Source organism: Pimephales promelas, chromosome 9 (assembly GCF_988280905.1).
Source record: "Pimephales promelas chromosome 9, fPimPro1.hap1.1, whole genome shotgun sequence".
NCBI classification, from domain to species: Eukaryota; Metazoa; Chordata; class Actinopteri; order Cypriniformes; family Leuciscidae; genus Pimephales; species Pimephales promelas.
Window position 1 is genome coordinate 33,357,072 of NC_142777.1, and position 19,020 is coordinate 33,376,091.

Below are 19,020 nucleotides of genomic sequence, written 5' to 3' on the forward strand. Positions count from 1 at the left end.
TTGTTATGACATTTTATTTTAAATAAATTAAAATATTTTTCAAATAAATGCTGTTTTTTTTTTTTATTCCTCAAAGAATCAAAGAATTCAACATTGATGAAAATTGTTTCTTGAGCAGCAAATCAGCATATTAGAATGATTTCTGACGGATCACTGAAGACTAGAGTAATGATGCTGAAAATTCAGCTTTGCATCACAGGAATAAATAGGAAATAGTTGTAATAAAATGTAATATTTCACAATTTTTACTGTGGTTTTTGATCAAATAAATGCAGCCTTGTTGAGCATAAGAGATTTCTTTAACCCTAAAACCGTATTCTGGACAAATGTGGGCAAAATAGTTTTGATTTATTTTTAAAAAAATACTTCCCTTGATCTGAGCGGTACAAGACTTGGCTACTTTTCCTAAATTTGCCTCCTGAACACACACAATTTTTTATTATTTTTTTTTTTTGACTCAATTTTACAATGTTAAGTGGGTGAAAAAAAACCTCCTTAATATTGTATTTGGGTCAAAAATGGGCACCCATAGAAATGAATGGGAAAAACTGTAATTTAGAGCATTCTAAAATAAGCAAAAATAAGACACCAGGTGACCGCAAAGTCACTTCATCTTTAGGTTTTAGCTCTAAAAACAAAATCAAAAAATAAAACTACATAGTAATTCATTTACATAGAAATAATTTACATAGAAAATATGGTACTTTTTGAAGTAAATAAATTCAAAAATACCCCCAAAATTAACAAAAACACCATAAACGGATAGCCAAAACTTTATCGAAGACAGTGATATAACATTTATAATAAATAAAAATTAGGATCACACTGTGCCCACATTTGTCCACAATTACAGGATTAAGGGCTATAAAGTGAATACGGTTTGAGGGCAACTTAAAACATCTCATGACCCCAAACTTTTGAACAGTAGTGTATATGTAACCCCTTCAGCAAACAATTGATTTAAGTTGTGAAACTTAGTTTTTTTTTAAGAGCTGCTACTGTATATAACACATGCACATGTTATCAGCCTCATGCATAATTTACAAACCAAAATATTATCCAGAAAACATGCACATAATAAATCTAAAACTGTTTTTCATTCCACTTTGTCTTTATATTTGGTGAAACCCCAGTGTAAAGTCTGTCTGATCAGCTGACACTGAAGAAACAGTCATTTTTTCCCCCATTTTATTACTTTAAAAAACAGGATACATATGAAATCATAAATATAAAAATCAAACAAATCAACAAAAACTTAGTTCAATGTTACAAACAACTTTACTGCAGGTAAGAGCTAATAGCTAACATCACACCAGAAGAGTAAACTGATGTATTGCCTATCCATGACTGTATCGGCCTACCCCCCTGTGTGACGAACAGAAGCACAGTTTCCCAAAACAAAGAGGAGAAACGGACTCACAATCTCACCTCGAAAAATAAAAACAGTGGCTTGTCGCATAATAAAGCTATTGTTCTATCAGTGTTAAGTCACATGTACTCTAATGCCAAACAGTTCACGTTCCTACAAAAATGGCTCATTGTTTTAAAGAGTTAGAAAAATCCCTTGTCAGGAGCATGCAGGTCATCAGTGTGTGTGTGTGTGTGTGTGTGTGTGTGTGTGGTTATGGGTTTTACTTGCTTGCCTCTAAGCACAGCTCGTCTGTCTCTTTCTAATACACACTGACAGGACTAGCGATCACAGCTGTTACTGAGATGCTTTCTGTGATTTAAAGAGGGGAAAAAAAGGCTATGAACAAAACAAAAGCTAATCAGGTAGCAAAAGAGAGAGTTTGTGCACTGCTTACATTACCTTATGTGCACATTTGACAATATAATGTGGAGAGCCAAAGACCATGTTTGAGGCCAAAAAGATCCTGGTATCCATACAAAAACTTTTTTTTTTTTTAGGCCTAAATCCCTAAGTTCATTTAGAGTTTTTTTTATTTTTTATTTTGCATAAACAAAACATTTTTTGCATTGTGACATTATTGAATGACAATTAAGCACAATTGTCAAGATCGGTATTAATAAAAAATAATAATATAATGGAATAAGTTTACTAAAGGGTTACACCTACACACGCGTGTGTTCTACATTGCATTTATACCTCATATTAGGGCACATATGTGCTGAATTCAATAAAAATTTTATGTAAAATAATAATAAAAAATATAGTCTTTAAATTAAGCACATTATCACTCGGGATTCTCATGAAAATAGTGTCACAATTACAAATAACCTTAATGGTTCTAATGTTCTTCATGCAAAATCATTTCTTTTTTTATTTTTATTTTATTTTTTTATTTGGGGTGATGTTTTTGTGAGATTCACCCTAAAAGGCAAGTTCCACCGTTCATCTTTAATCACAACCTATTTGTTCAGTCATCAAGTTAATGTTACCAAAACTGTGGGTTGGTTGCGTAACCAGAAACTGCAACGTCAAGACAATTTTGTTGACCGAGAAGATTTTCTTTATGAAACATCTCTATATTGAATGCGCTATAAGACGATTTTAACTATAAATGTTTTACAGATATCTTTAATTCATCTCTGTGTTTAATGTATGCCATCTTAGTGCAATATTTAACATGCTTTCAGCATAAGTTTTGAGTGGCAAATGTTAAATCTCCAAGATTTTTTTTTCTTATTTCATGCTCTTAATATCTCATAAGTACATTTCTGAACCCTCCCCAAACAACAACTCTTCATTTTAACACAATTCACAACATTTCCCTCCAATGCAAGACACGAAAACACGGAATAAAAATCATAAAGAAAAAAAAAAAACTATTCCTCAGTCAATATTTATCAATATGTAACATGACATGTTCAAAACATCCATACAAAAACTGCACACATCACAGACATTTTTGCTAAATCTGACATTTGTTAGAAAAAAAACCCAAAAGACTGCAGATCCTCGGCCATATATACCACGTTCTGGCATTCGATGGGTTAGTTAAAATACTGTGAATGGTTAGATCTAGATCTTTTAAGGCTTATGAACCGTTTCAATTCCGAGTCTATGTAATCCAGCAGGGGGCGACATTCACTCAGTTGGTTAAGGCAAAATACGAGTTGTGTGTGACTCTCCTCCTCCCGCACGGTCTAGCAGAAAATAAAATGATGTTTCCTTTAGGATACTTTTCCTCTCAAGATTCCTTTCTAGATACACAAGTAGGAAGACTTAAGTTTGATGCAGTCGGTGCCCCTCGAACTCTCAGTAGCTTAAAGCGACCACACTCTCCATGGGTTGCAAAGCAAAAGAGAACAGCTGAAATGACTTGTTCTAAAGCTAAATCTACAAAACTATTTAAAAGCTAACATTAGCACATATCTCCCAAAGTAGGAAAGGCAACATTGTGCCATTTTACTCCTACAGGATGGATAAGGCATTGCACCCAAAGAGAGATCAGTGCTTTGTGCTGTGGATCACCATCATAGATACACATGCACTCAATTTCAGTCAAATGAGGCAAAGTCAAGTTACTTTAACGACCAAAGACAATGTTCAAGCCACATTACAGCACCAGAATTGCCCCACTGCTGATTTACGAACAGGAGTAGCCTTGCATTTCTTTGACGGATGCTGTTTAGCTAACAAACCGTTTCTACATGCACTACCGGTCAAAAGTTTGGAATCATTACGATTTTTTTATGTTTTTAAAATTAGTCTCTTATGCGTATTAAAGGAGTAGTTCACTTTAAAAAAAAAAAACTTTTGCTGATAGTTTACTCACCCCCGTGTCATCCAAGATGTCCATGTCTTTCTTTCTTCAGTCGAAAAGAAATTAAAGTTTTTGATGAAAACATTCCAGGATTTTCTCCATATAATGGACTTCAATGGGAACCAAACGGTCCAAGGTCCAAAAGACAGTTTCAGTGCAAACTGTTCAAAGGGCTTTAAACGATTTCAGACGATTAATAAGGGTCTTATCAAGCGAAACGATCACTCATTTTATAAAAAAATGACAAAGTTAAAGTTTTATAAGCTCAAATGCTCGCCTTGCTCCGTTCTGTGATGTGCGTTCGTGACTCTCCTGTTTGAACTCGTTTATCAAAATGAACAAATCTTTTCCCGCGTCAACTCGTTCATTTCATTTGTTGAATGAACCAAATGACACGAAAAAAGATTCGTTCATTTTGATAAACGAGTTCGAACAGGAGAGTCACGAACGCACATCGTCTGGAATCGTTTAAAACCCTTTGAACAGTTTGCACTGAAACTGTCTTTTGGACCTTGAACCGTTTGGTTCCCATTGAAGTGCATTATATGGAGAAAATCCTGGAATGTTTACATCAAAAACCTTAATTTCTTTTCGACTGAAGAAAGAAAGACATGGATATCTTGGATGACATGGGGGTGAGTAAATTATCAGCAAAAGTTTTTTTTAAAAGTGAACTACTCCTTTAAGAAATCATTCGATTGATTAAAAGTTACAGTAAAGACATTTAAAATGTTACAAAATGCTTCTATTTCAAGTAAATGCTGTTCAAATTCTGAAAAAAAGTATTATGGTTTTCACAAAAATATAAGCAGCACAACCGTTTTTGACAATGATAATAATAAGAAATGTTTCTTGAGCATCAGCATATTGGAATGATGAAAGATCATGTGATACTAAAGACTGGAGTAATGATGCTGAAAACTCAGCTTTGCATCACAGGAATAAATTACATCTGAACAGAAAACAGTTATTTTAACTAGTAATAATATTTCACAATATTACTGTTGTACTGTATTTTTTTGTTCAAATAAAAGTGGCATTGGTGAGCATAAGACTTAGAAAAAAATAATCTTTTGACTGGTAGTGTAACTGACCAGGTGAAATCACCATGTTGTGTAATATATTTGTTTCCGTTTGTGCTTTTTGTTGTAAATGTCACTCATACTAGTTACATAGTTACAGCAACTGTGGATTGTAGTTAGAAACCATTATCATTATCATCCTCCCAGTTTAAGGTAATCCAACCCAGTTTCTTCCAGTACTAACAGACACAGCAGGAAAAAATGACCTCATTTTATCACAACTCAGAAACTAACTAAAAATCAACATCATTGGAGGGAAAGCAACCAACCAATCTTTGTACAAAGAAGTGAAAGGCCCCCAGACTTCATTTGCAAGCATGGTAACATTATTTTAGTAAAATAACACAACCAAGCATTTTCTCTCTCTCTCTCTTTTTTTTTAAATTAAGAAATAAAAAGCATAGATGCTTCAGTGTTTGGATTAAAAGAAAAAAACAAGTGCTGCACTGCAGTATGTGGGTTTTTCATAAACGCAAAGAAAATTTTGTTATGAAAAAATTGACAATAAAAACAGTGATTCTAGACATTATTAATACTGTGTTTCACTAGATGGCAACTGTTTTTTTTTTAGTCTTATAAAAAGGACATCACTACGAAAAATGCATCAGGCTTTTTAAAATATGCAGCGCTCCAATATAAAGTGCTTCATTACATTGTTATTTCATTTTTTTACAGTTTCTTATTAAAATATTGTATTCCCTGGAGTGAAACCATAGTAAACATGTTACACATTGGTAAAAATAAACATTTTGGAATGTCTTTAAAAAGTCCCATGGGCTGATTTTGGTCAAGCAGAGCTTGTCCCGGGAGCCTACGGGAAAGAAAGACATCATTAGTCCCAAACAAACCAACAACCATTCATCTGATCTGGATCGTGAGGAGTTAGTCCACTTCATCAGTTTTCAAGGAGCAGAATGCCATCAAATAGCATTGCAAAAAGCAGGTGTGAGAAGCCATGCTTATTGAGAGGGTGTTATGATGGATGGTAAAGGCAATCTTGAAACCAGATTCTCCCCTCTAAAACACACCAACAATATTAATAAGTAACAACAGATTTCAGGAACACAGAAAGTATATGGGTAGTTGACAAATAATGTGAACTTTTTTAAAATGACCACGAAATTCTTCAACATCAAGAGTTTAGGGTTAAATAAGGAAATATGTAAGGAAATGTATTTATTTTTCTTGCAGTTCATGTAAAAAGATGTTTGACCCAAAAACTAACATTTTGAATGTATTTTATTTATTTTTTTGCCCAGCCATAGACTTTCATACTATGATTATGTTTGGAACAACATAAGACTTTTTTTTTTTTTTTTTTTAATTTTTGAGCCAACTATCCCTTTAAATAATCTTGTGGAGTGACAAACGATATTTTAGTGGTTTAAAAAAAAAAAAAAAAAGTTGTAGTTTTTTTAAGCTCCACTAAAATGTTATTTTAAAGGCTCCTAATTTTGTTTTGGAGGTCTCCTACAATACAATGAATCCAAAGTAAAAAATAAAAAAATCTATTTTTTTTTACATTTTCTCATTTCACTGTGAGAAATGAGGTGATGCTGCAATGTACATAGCAGCATCACCTCATTTCTCACAGTAAAATAGTTTGATAAAGTATTCAGTTTCTCTAAACCTGCCTAACCGAGATTGGTTAACCCTTCTCTGATTGGTCAGATATCCTTTGAAAGTGAATGTGGATTTGCTTTCGCAGTGCTGAAAATGGCTTCTTTTTAAGAATCTTTAAAAAGATTCTTTTTCCAAGTCAATTGGTTCATTTCGTTCGTTGAATCATCCAAATGACTCGAAAAAAGATTTGTTCATTTTGATGAACGAGTTCGAACAGGAGAGTCACAAATGTGCATCACAGAACAGAGCAAGGCGACCATTTGAGCTTATAAAACTTAAACTTTTTTTTTTTTTTTTTAAATGAGCGATCGTTTCGCTTGATAAGAATCTTATTCATCGTCTGGAATCGTTTAAATCCCTTTGAAGAGTTTGCAGTTTACACTGAAACTGTCTTTGAACCTTAAACCGTTTGGTTCCCATTGAAGTCTATTATATGGAGAAAATCCCTTCATTTCTTTTCGACTGAGGAAAGAAAGACATGGACATCTTGGATGACATGGGGGTGAGTAAATTATCAGCAAATTTTTTTTAAAAGTGAACTACTCCTTTAATAGCATGTCACACAAAAGAACCCGTCAACGACCCATATACAGTCAGTCCCAATATTATCTTACTAAACAAACTAAACTGACCCAATAGTCATTTTGATAGTTTGGGTGTTTAAACTCACGATTTGCAGTGGTTTATCCAGTAAGCCAAGGGTTAAGTGTCTGAGTTAAGAATTGTGGAGAATCCTTTTATATTATAGATCATAATATGACCATCGATGTGAAAGATAAAGTCTTTCCCTTGCTCTCCTCCTCTTGTTTTTCCAGCTCGGCAGTTTCAATTATCTTTCCTCCGAAGAGCAACACGGTGTTTTTAAGGCCACGGATATACAAGTACAGTTTATAGCTGCCATATGAGTTCAAGACAGTCAGTATAAAAAGAGGAGGCAAAAAAATGGAATGAAAAAAAAATAAAATAAAATAATCCACAGATAGAAAAATAGATGCTCATGCTCTGTTAGTGCGATGCATAGAAAGATGGATGAAATGATAGAAGGAGGTGAGGAAGCGTTAGTCAGCATGCAGCAACAGCCACAGGTGTGTTCTGGAGCATTGTGACCAGGAAGAAGAGGGTGGAGGTGGGCAGGCAGACAGACAGGAAGATGATCATGTCTTGTGTGAGGCACAGCACCAGGTTATGCTCCGTCAGGGCCCAGTCCATCAGCACACACAGCAGCAGATAGTACAGGTGGAACTCCTGGAGCTCCTTCCACTCCGCCCCTGCCTCACCCACATCACCACTCACCATGGCCTTAACCTCCGTCAACTCTACCTCTTCCTTGGGACGGGCACGCTTGCTGCGCCCCCGCTCCTCCATCGCCATTGACCTCCTGCTGTTCTCCACAAACTCCTGCAGAAGATAAAAGAAAGAAATCAAACTACCGTCCCGAACACCAAGAGGCTTTTTCACTCTCGGCTCCATGGACCATTTCTCAGTTTGAGTTCATGTTTGATTTATGCAAGAAGAATTAAGACATTCTAATGATAATTAATCATGTTTTAATTCCCAAATTCTCATTACTGTCCTCTATCTTTTTATATATTTTAATAAAATAATATCTAACAGTATTTAATACAATAAAATTACTTCATGACAGTAATGAAAATCACAATTGAGAATAAAATGAATTATAATTTAATTATACAACATATTGATGCATGATCGACTAAAACTAAACATTTTGTTTAAAGGTGCATTGCGCAACATTTCATGTTAAAAATAGCCGTTTTTCTAACCCATACATGCTTAAACAATTGCTTGATGGGCTGAATGAGTCCTTCTCTGATCACTGCGATTGCCTCTATAATCCGAATAAGAGGGTTTCGGGACGGAATTTGAGACTGGGCGTGACGTCATGCGCGTTCACGAGACTACTCTTCTCTGATTGGTCAGATTTCCTTTGAAAGTGAATGTGGATTTGCTTTCGCAGTGCTGAAAACGGCTTCTTCTCATGTCGAAAACACGCAGCAGTCGTATCCGGTCTCAGCTGCAACTACAATGCTTAGAGGTCAACGTAGACGCGGTTCGCGGCGGGCAGCCAATGAAGACCATAGGCTGGAATTACGCAAATTTGTTTCAAACCGACAATAGTTCGAGAAGTAAATACAACTGGAATTACTGATGACTCTTTTCTTTTTCTTTTTTCCACAAGCGTGCGTGTGGTCCACACCTCCGGTTGCAGTTTCGCTTGCCACCAGAGGGGGCATAGTTCTGCAAAAACTCAGAAACTTGAACAATGCACCTTTAAAAAAAAGCTTTTTTTATTATGAAAATATTATCCAAATTCAAATGGAACCAAAATTATAGACCTTCAATTTTATTCATTTACATTTACACATTTAATCCAAAGCGACTTATATGTCAGAGGTCACATGCCTCTGGAGCAACTAGGGGTTAAGTGTCTTGCTCAGGGACACATTGGTGTCTCACAGTGGATTCGAACCCGGGTCTCTCACACCAAAGGCATGCGTCTTATCCACTGCGCCATCACCACCCCACAAAGCTATTCAAAGCTTTATTTACAATACTTAAAAGTTAATATTTTGAAAATCTCTGTTGAAAATGTTGTTTTCCAGCTCAGCTCTGCTTCTAAAAAACATTTACATTCCAGTAAAACAACTCATCATTTCCACTTTACCTTGTTGAATGACGATTTTGCGTAACAAATAGCAACGAATTTTCAGATCGTTTTCAAAACAACTGCAAATAGTATTCCACATTTCTTACACCAGAAGAGCATTTTCAAGCAGACTAGGGCACAGCTCAATGTGCAGTTGGAAAACAGCTTTCCCGCCAAAAATAAAAACGTTCTGAATTGATGCCAGTAATTGCAGTCTGAACACATATTTTTAACCAAAGCAGCTCTCAGAAGAAAAGCAGTTGCTGTGCTACAAACTTTACGGTTGACTTTGCATATCTGAAGGGCTGTGATTCTGTGCAGCACCTCAAGGCTCTTTTGATTTCACAAAGCTGTTGGCTACACGATTTGGCTGACTATGTGAAAAGGAGAACGCTTTCATAAAACCAGCCTTGTGCGAGTTTTTTCCCCCTTGCAAAATCAACCAGCTTTTCAAAATAAAAGGTGAAAGTTGCCAAGAGAGAATATCTGGGACACCATCTGAATCTTAAAATATTAACGTAACCAGGCCAGCGGAGAGCCCGCATTCAAAAGAACGAACGAAGCTACAACACAAATCAGAAACGTGACTCAGATGGCAAGTGCGCTCTCAACACTGAGACTATTTATGATGACAGAAGGAGAGATTGCACAGATAGTCTTCAGCGTCGACTCACCATCAGGGCCTTGTCCATGTAGAACTCCCTCCCAGGTGTGCCATTGTTGTATTTGGTGTCGATGGCAAAGCAGAGGAAGAGCACGTCCACTACGATCTCGAAGATGGACAGGAAGCAGTGTGCCACCAGGAACGCGAACAGACACACGATGATGAGCGGCAGGACCCACTCGGTGTAATCTCTCTGATAGTTCAGCGCTAACACCCCAGCGAACGCCGTGCACGCCACGATCAGGATCTGCATGGCACCCAAACGCTCAATTAGCAGCTATAACAACCAAGAAAGAAATCCTACTGGAAAGATTTTGGTTTACAACGTTGGTTCTTGGTAAAACAGTTTCAGAAAGATCAGAAAGATGGAGAAACGGCTTAACCAGTAACATTGTGTTAGCATGAGTACACATTTTGCAAGCTTTCGACTTATAGTTCATGTCTGTTTGAGGCCATAAAAGTTGACAAATAAACTTTTAGCAGCAATTTAATCATTTAAAATTAGAAATATAACCTAAAACTAAATCTGGCCTCATTACTTTAACAGAATTATTATTATCATTAATAAATGCTGGATGTAGGACATACACTACCATTCAAAAGTCTTGGGTCAGTAAGATTTTTTAACACAATAAATTAACACTTTAATTCAACAAGCATACATTAAATGCTGTTCTTTTGAGCTTTCTATTCGTTGAAGAATCGTGAAAAAAATGTATCACGCTTTTCACAAAAAAGAATATTAAGCAGCACAACTGTTTTTAACATTAATAATAAGAAATGTTTTTGAGCACCAAATCTGCATTTCGAATTTTTTTTTATTGATTTCTGAAGTTTCATGTGACACTGAAGACTAGAGAAATTATGCTGAAAATTGAATAATTTATCACAGGAATATATATTTAAATATATTTAAAAAAATTATATATATATATATATATATATAAATGAAAAGTTAATTTAAATTGTAATCATATGCAACACATGCAATTGTTTTACTGTATTTTTGATCAAATAAATGATAAATTGAAGAGAATGTGATTTTTTTTTTTTTTTTTTGCTGACCTCAAACTTGAATGGTAGTGTATGGCAACTTACAAAAGAAAATGGCACTCCTCAAACCACTAAATGAAACTTTACCATTAAAACAACAGCTATTATTTTGTAACACTATATTGGTTTACACACTGAGTTTATCTTGCATCATTTATAGTTCTTAAAATATTCAACTACTACTATCAAAACTCCTCTGTCTTTCACCTTGCCCAGGAAGAGAACGAAATCTCCAACGGTGTTGATGGTCGCCACCCTAAGAGCGTTTTCCACCAGGATCATGAAGGCATCACGTGCCGAGGTGCAGAAACTGGTGCTGTTTATGGCCGTCGCTGCATAAGCATTCTAGAAACGGATTACAAGAATTAATAGATCACAGTTCTTTTGAAATCTTTAAAGGCTGATTTGCACATGGTTTGTCATAGAGCATATTAAAAACACCACATCAATTTGTAATAATTCATTAACTGACCTACCTGATTCAGATAGTTGAGGCACTTCTCCAGACACCACAGACAGCAGATACAGGCCTTCAGCATGCAGCGCGCACAAGCGTTTTCCTGTGGGGCGCCGCGTAACATGGAACAGAATCAGAGCAAGCGCACAGGAAGTTACCCACAGTGCATTTCTATTGCATATTTGTCAGCCACTACCTCAATGCTCCAAATCTGCCTCTATAAAGCTGGTGCTGATATCTATTAGAGTTCATTATATTCCCAAGATCACTAGCCATATATCAAGTAAACGACAGTTCACCAAAGTGGAACCCAAGAGGACAGTAATAAATAGCTTGTGGTATTAACTTCAAAAGATAGATACCCACCCAAGACACTAGAAAATACCAAAGCAAGTATTTAGAAAAAAGTTTTCAGACAAGAAAAGTAATCTGAAAAAATCAGTTTAAGCCATTCTACAGTATACACTGCTTAGCATAAGTGAATACACCCATGATAAAGTTGACTAAAAAGAGGAATAAAAAAAATAGTCTTTTGGAAATTTATCGTAATGCCTCGATTAAAAAATTAGGAAAAATCCAACCTTTAAGTACACCAATTGTCTTTGTGAATGAATAATGTATCGTAAATAAATAAATGTTCTTCCTTGAAATACAGGGTGCATAAGTCAGGACACCCCTACGTTAAAATTCCCATAGGCAGGCATATTTCATGGATCCAGGATACTATGGATCCTGATAAAGTTCCCATGGCCTTTGGAATTAAAATAACCCCACATCATCACACACCCTTCACCATACCTAGAGATTGGCATGGTTTTATTTCAGTTAGCCTAATAGCTGGTTTGATTTGCATTGAGAGATTATCTTATGGAAAGTACCCCATGCCAATCTCTAGTAACTAAAACTAATAAATAATTAACAAAAAACACATATACATATTTAAAAAAAAAATGAAAAAAAAAACAACAACAACAAATTAAACCGGACACAAAATTGCTAAAACTTTCAAATTAAAATATAAAAATAAAATCTAATTTAAAATAATATGAACAAACACTATAATAGTATATGCATAAAACTGAAAGAACATGTCTCTACCATGAAAGGACAACCAAAAAAGTGTTTCTCAGGTTATGTTTTACAATCTGAGACAAATTTAAAATAAAATAATCCTCTGATCCTAGACTAAAACCTGAAGTCTTTGAAAGTTATTTTGACATGTTCACCGACAGATTTTCAAATTTGATCTCCGACGAAATTCTGGCAGTGTCAGAAGATTTGACTCACAGTCCAGCAGTGTGGCTTCTCCTAAGACGACCGTCTGATTGTCTTTATTTTTCAAGAAAAGCATGACCAAAAATAACATTTGAGATTTCTTTGTAGCAACCATTTCAAGGCAGCTCACGTCACCAAACGCGTCATTGACTGATGATGTAAAACTGCAGACAAGTTTTCTCGCATGCATCTGTTTTTAACACGTCTTGACTGTCGTACAGTCTGACATTTATGACAACTGAGATCTTACAGTGTGACATGGCTTACAGCGAGGATCATGTTCGTACAGTCTGACAATAATAAATCGCATTAGTTAATCACTGATGTAATTGTACCAAGCACAACATAAGGACTTTCTTGTGCTAATGGAAACTGCCTGGTATAAGCATAAACATGCATGAAGGATACGTAAAGTGAGCTGTGACCTTACCTTGCCTTTGAGTTGGTTGTGGATGTACATGAGAATGAGTCGTGGGATCTTGACGAGGGTGATGATGAAGGAGCCCTTGGCCACGGTGCCCAGGTGATACCGCACCAGACGCAGCACTGATGACAGGATGGGTGTCAGCGGGAGTTTGGTTTTGTCCCTGAATGGATATGAAATAAATTACTCCTCTTTCACAGTTATAGTTGTGAGCTATTTGTGATGATTTAAAAAAAAAAAAGATTTATTTCTGATTCTCGACTCTGGTAAATGTGCTGTTTTAATTCTGCTGGATCTTAGCACAGCATTTGACACTCTCCATCATGATATTCTTTTAAATCGTTTACAGCAAATAGGGATCCAAGGTTGTGCTTTGAGTTGGTTTGCTTCATATTTAAAGGACCGAACCTTCTCAGTAGAGATAGGCAGTTTTTTTATCAACTCGTGAACAAGTTAAATATGGGGTCCCGCAGGGCTCCATCCTGGGTGCTGTTTTATTTTCTTTATACATGCTTCCGCTTAGGGCTGGGTAAAAAATATCGATTTCTCAATATTAATCGATTCTCATTTTTACGAACTGATATCGATTATTAAATCCCAAGAATCGATTAGCCTTCCTGTTTTCATTTGATGAATGAATGGAGCATTGTATAGCACATCCCATCCAATAAATCGCAATAATCTTTGTGCTTTGTGACTATTATTATTATTATGACTATTATTAGTAAAGTCTCAAATTTCTAATTGCATCTAATTTCTTACAAAATTCAAAAACATAAATAGCATTTTTGGCGCTGTGGCGTGAGATCGCTCTGGCTCAGCTCTAGAGAAGCAGCAGCGAGGAACGCACATGATCTCCTCTTCCACCTTAATAATACCAGTTACAGCTCCAAATAAACATGAACAAGCATCTGAAAATGTGTTAAAAGATAGAGTACAACTTCAAGGAATCGCTCAATTAGTGTTTCATCCGTGGAAAGACGTCAGTAAAACAACTTGTAAACATGTAATGTCACATTTACCTCAGAAAAAACATGCGACCATAAACTCATTAGTCAGCTAGAAAAAATAACTCGAGAGGAGAATGTTGCTAAATATATGAACCATATTACATATTCATTATAATTTTTAATGTTCTTCAATATTTAATGCATGTTTGAATAAATCTGGTAAGTTTTTAATGACAGCCACCATTTAAATGTTTATATTTCATATAACTTTCTAACTGTAAAAAATAAACCTGATATCCAACATAATAAATATTGAATCGAATCGAAATCGAATCGAATTCCAAGCTTGTGAATCGAAATCGAATCGGATTGTGAAATTTGTGTCAATACCCAGCCCTACTTCCGCTGTATTTTTACTAAGTATAATGTATCTTACCACTGTTACGCAGACGATACTCAGTGTTACGTTCTTTTACACCCAAATTATGATTCTGGCTTAAAGTGTTTATACATTTTACAGCACTTTGGCCAACAGCTGTTGTTTTTAAATGTGCTTTATAAATAAACATGACTGACTGACTATTTTAAGAACAATACCTTGAATGCAGGATTAGTAGAAGACAAATGAAATTATAGACTAGGACTTATCCTAGATTATTCAAAGTCATTTCAAATAATGTAAACCAATATAGTATTACAAAATAATAGCTGTTGTTTTAATGGTAAAATTGCAACCTCAGCGTCCGATTTCAGGCCTTCCTGCTCGGGATTCTCCAGCGCTGAAAAACTTGAAAAGCTCTTCTTCTACAAAAGCTTCATTTTCCAGTGATATTCCAGATATACTCTTTTGTAATGTCTCTTAGCCATCTCTCTTTCTACAGTTCAAATCTCCCTCTCTCCTAGCCCATTATGATTGGACACACCCCCTACTGCTGATTGGCTACAAGCGTGTCGTGCTGCTCGGCCCGATCCTCATTCAACCTCGTTTTTCAGAAATGGCTTACTGCACCTTTAACAACACAATGTTGACCAGTTGCATTTGAGAACATTTTCCACTTAAAAGACAGACCTTGTGAAATAGTAGGTTACGACAGCACCGGCTACGGTCATCTGCTGACAGGCCAGGATGAACTCGCTAATCCAGATCAATCCCACTGCGTGGTACCAGGTCATGTACTGCAGCCCTCCTGTGAGCCTGAACTCAACCAGCCCAGTATCCTCATTCTTCTCCGGGTTCCCTGTGGACAGGACAGATTTTTGCTTTTAAAGAACTTTTAGCAATAATAATACACCATCAAAATGAAAACAAGGTGCCCGAGCAAAGTCGGCTAATTTGTGCAGCAGTACGTAAATGTTAAAAGGCTATTTTAAGCGTTGTAGACATTATGTCCTGACAAAAAAAACAATGCAAAGCAAATCCTGACAACATTTGCCCACCCTCAAATCATTCCATTCCATTCCTTGGAAAACAAAATGAAACAGTTAAAGGAGTAGTTGGGTCTTATCTAGCGAAACGATCGGCCATTTCAAAGATAAATAAAAAAGTTTAAGTTTTAGAAGCACAAATGCTCGCCTTGCTCTGTTCTGTGATGAGCGTCCGTGACTCTCCTGTTCAAACCCGTTCATCAAAATGAACAAATCTTTTTTTCCAGTCATGACTTGAAGGGTCCTAGATAAGACCCTTATTCATCGTCTGGTGTCGTTTAAAGCCTTTTGAAGCTGCACTGAAACTTTCATTTGGACCTTGAACCGGTTGGTTCCCATTGAAGTCCATTATATGGAGAAAATTTATTTACCTTAATTATTACCTTAATTTTTTTTCGACTGAAGAAAGAAAGACTTGGACATCTTGGATGACATGGGAGTGAGTAAATTATCAGCAAAAGTGTTTTTTAAAGTGAACTACTCCTTTAAAACAATATTAACGCCGCTTTTTAATTTTTAATAAAAAATTATGTAAGAAAGAAGCAAATTTAGGAGCAAAATAAGGGTAGTTAAGTGACTTTTTTGGTTAAATATCCCTTTAAAACCCAAAGACATCTTCATCTCACCAGTGGTGCCGAGAAAGAGGAGGACCATGATCCAGTAAACCCAAAAAAGAGAAAGCGCGAGGAAGGTGCAGAAGGGCTGCAGTGCCAACAGTGGCAGGTGGATAAACACTTTTCCTGCCACGTGGAACAGGGCGATGGTCAGGGCAACCCTCTTCCTCATAAACAACATCAGAAGCAACAATATTCCCTGCAGGAGCAGAAAGAGGGACATTTGCAGCATGACACAACCAAAAACATCAGCCATATTTCATATCCTCATTTCTTGGAGAGCTTACAGTGAACACAGTTGCTGAAACTGCGTAGATGAGCAGTCCTTGAGCGTAGTCTTTGGTGGGTTTCATGCCACCGTTGGGTTCTTCTGTTTCCCTCAGATCCTTAGACATGGTCTCATTCATCGTCATTCGGTAGTCTATGTATAACCACCACAGAACGCTGGTGCCTCCTGAGAAAGAACGCAAGCCAAATTCACATTCAACACTGCAAAAACAGGTGTAAGCCTAGAATAAAACACTGTGTTAATGGTGATTCACCTTTGTTTGGGACTGTGCATCCTTTTGGAACAGATACATAATAATAATATTGGCTGACAGTCAATATGATCATATGAAGAGTTATATTATAAATCTATATTGTTTAGTCGTATTTTTGCTTGAAAAACAAACTTGCACTAAATTTTGGAAATGGAAGTAAAAACAGGCATCAAAAACTATAAAAACGATACGTAAATTACAGTTTTAAGATGGATAATTGTACTTATAATAGATAATAGTAGTTTTGAAACCAGCAAATAATAGATTGTTTGAGAAAAATAGCTAAAAATAAAACTGAAGAAAACTAAATAAAATAAAATAGAACAAAATGATAAAATAAAACAAAAATACAATAGAAAAGAACAATGTTAATTACCAATATTAAATATAAAAATATATCACAATTATAAAATATAAAATAATTAGGACTGTCAAACGATTAATCGCATCCAAAATAAAAGTTTGTGTTTACATAATATATGTGGGTGCACTGTGTATAATTATTTTATATATAAATAATACACACACATGCATGTATATTTAAGAAAAAAATATTATTTATATGTAAAATATTTATATATAATATAAATTATATAAATATATAAATCTATACACAGTATATACATGAAAATATTTCTTAATATTTATATATATAAAATAATTATACACAGTGCACCCACATATATTATGTAAACACAAACTTTTATTTTGGATGCGATTAATCGCGATTAATCGTTTGACAGCCCTAAAAATAATAGAACCAATTAAAATATAACCAAGTAAAATAGTCAAATAAAATGAAATCAAATATCAGACCGACATGATCATTAAAAACGGCTCACTTTGTGTGATGCTCATATGATCACAAATGTATCCTTGACAACTAGCTAAACTGTTTAATTGATCAGATTGCGCTATTGTGCTATTGTGTAAGAGTACGTGCAAATGAAGAAAGAAAGAAAGTTATTTTCAGCTCAGGAGGTGAGAAAAGATCAAAGAAAGCAGACTTGCCCAAAGAACCCAGAACCACCATTGCAGTGAGGATCCAAACCAGGACAGCAGAGATGTAACGAATGATCACCATGAGGATCATAGACAAAACTGCAGCATGCACAAAACAGGAACAAATTCAGATTAAGATATTCTCAATCGAAAAATATTGTATTATGGAATTTCATTTCCATATGTTGCAAATGTTGTTTCTTAAAGGGATGATGGAATACTTAAGCCTCCATCTGATAGTGGCTCAGAACACTGCAATAATTACTATAGTGAGCCTTATATTTAGATGCTTGTTTGTTGATTTTATATGGATATCAGGGACCGTAACTATCCATTTACAGGTAAAAACATAGTAAGAAAATGTAATCTCAGCAGCCCGAGAGAGTAGACGTTTACCTAACGCCAGCAGACACAGCCCAACAATGATCTCTTTGCTGGCCGCCACCCCGGCAATCAGCCTGTTTAACATGCTGTTATCACTGACAAACGTGACCACCGCTTCAGCAAACTTAGCATAGCAGGAGATATCCACAGGCGTGCAGCGGTTAAACACTGGAAGAGCTTTGCTGCAGAGATAGAAAAGGCCAGAGGATAGAGGACAGATCAAGGGGGAAAAGAGCCGCGCTTTATAGGGAGAGTTTGTTTGTCAAGAGTTTGTTTCATACCTCTCTGGTACTGGAAGTTTGGGACACTTTTCGAAGCGCTCGGGAAGTTGAGGGTACTTATGACCAGGTAACTCATACGAACAAAGCTCAGATGCTAAAAGAGAACAAAAAAAAGGCATTTGCATTATACACACAACATCACCCCTTTAATGCTAGCTCATGCCAACTTAAAGGGATAGTACACCCAAAAATTAAAATGGTCACTTACTCACCCTCAAGTTGTTCTAAACCTATATGAATTTCTCTGTTCTGTTGAGCACAAAAGAAGATACTTTGAAGAATGTTGGTAACCAAACAGTTGCTGGCCCCCAATGACTTCCATTAATTTTTTAGAACAACTTGAGGGTGAGTAAATAATGACAGAATTTTTATTTTGGGGTGAACGATACCTTTAAGGTGGACAATAAGTCAAAACAATAAGTTTAGATTACTTTCAATAAGAGGAAGCAAGCTTCATTAGGTGACCTGACTAGCTCAATTCAAAAGTCAACCAGCTTTAATCAGGTTGACCAAAATGGTCAGACGAAAAAAATTAAAATAAACATTGCTCTAAAAAAATAGATATGGGGATGTAACACATACTGTTCAAAAGTTTGGGGTCAATAAGACTTTGTTTTTCTTTTTTTGTAAGAAATTCATTCTATAATTCAAGACACATTCAGTTGATCAAAAGTGACAGTTAAAGGAGCAGTTCACTTTAAAAAAAACTTTTGCTGATAATTTACTCACCCCCATGTCATCCAAGATATCCATGTCTTTCTTTCTTCAGTCGAAAAGAAATTGAGGTTTTTGATGAAACATTCCAGCATTTTTCTCCATATAATGGACTTCATTGGGAACCAAACGGT

At 35.7% G+C, this 19,020-nt stretch overlaps 1 protein-coding gene across 5 annotated transcripts in view; it reads right to left on the minus strand.

The window, feature by feature from the left end:
* Positions 1 to 5,409: 5,409 nt before the first annotated feature.
* slc44a1b (solute carrier family 44 member 1b) overlaps positions 5,410 to 19,020 on the minus strand; it is a 28,604-nt gene continuing 14,993 nt past the window's right edge. For 3 of the 5 annotated variants that reach the window (XM_039649068.2, XM_089135022.1, XM_039649069.2), the window contains exons 5-15: positions 18,173 to 18,266; positions 17,904 to 18,073; positions 17,517 to 17,606; positions 16,251 to 16,417; positions 15,976 to 16,162; positions 14,994 to 15,162; positions 12,981 to 13,137; positions 11,295 to 11,378; positions 11,026 to 11,163; positions 9,776 to 10,012; positions 7,308 to 7,831 (exon numbers count right to left, since the gene is read on the minus strand). In XM_039649068.2, the coding sequence (XP_039505002.2) occupies positions 7,496 to 7,831; positions 9,776 to 10,012; positions 11,026 to 11,163; positions 11,295 to 11,378; positions 12,981 to 13,137; positions 14,994 to 15,162; positions 15,976 to 16,162; positions 16,251 to 16,417; positions 17,517 to 17,606; positions 17,904 to 18,073; positions 18,173 to 18,266 (1,829 nt within the window). In that variant the 3' untranslated portion in view covers positions 7,308 to 7,495. Of the gene's footprint in view, positions 5,622 to 7,307; positions 7,832 to 9,775; positions 10,013 to 11,025; positions 11,164 to 11,294; positions 11,379 to 12,980; positions 13,138 to 14,993; positions 15,163 to 15,975; positions 16,163 to 16,250; positions 16,418 to 17,516; positions 17,607 to 17,903; positions 18,074 to 18,172; positions 18,267 to 19,020 lie in introns of those variants that run through there. The other 2 variants (XM_039649072.2, XM_039649070.2) reach the window with 2 other exon arrangements.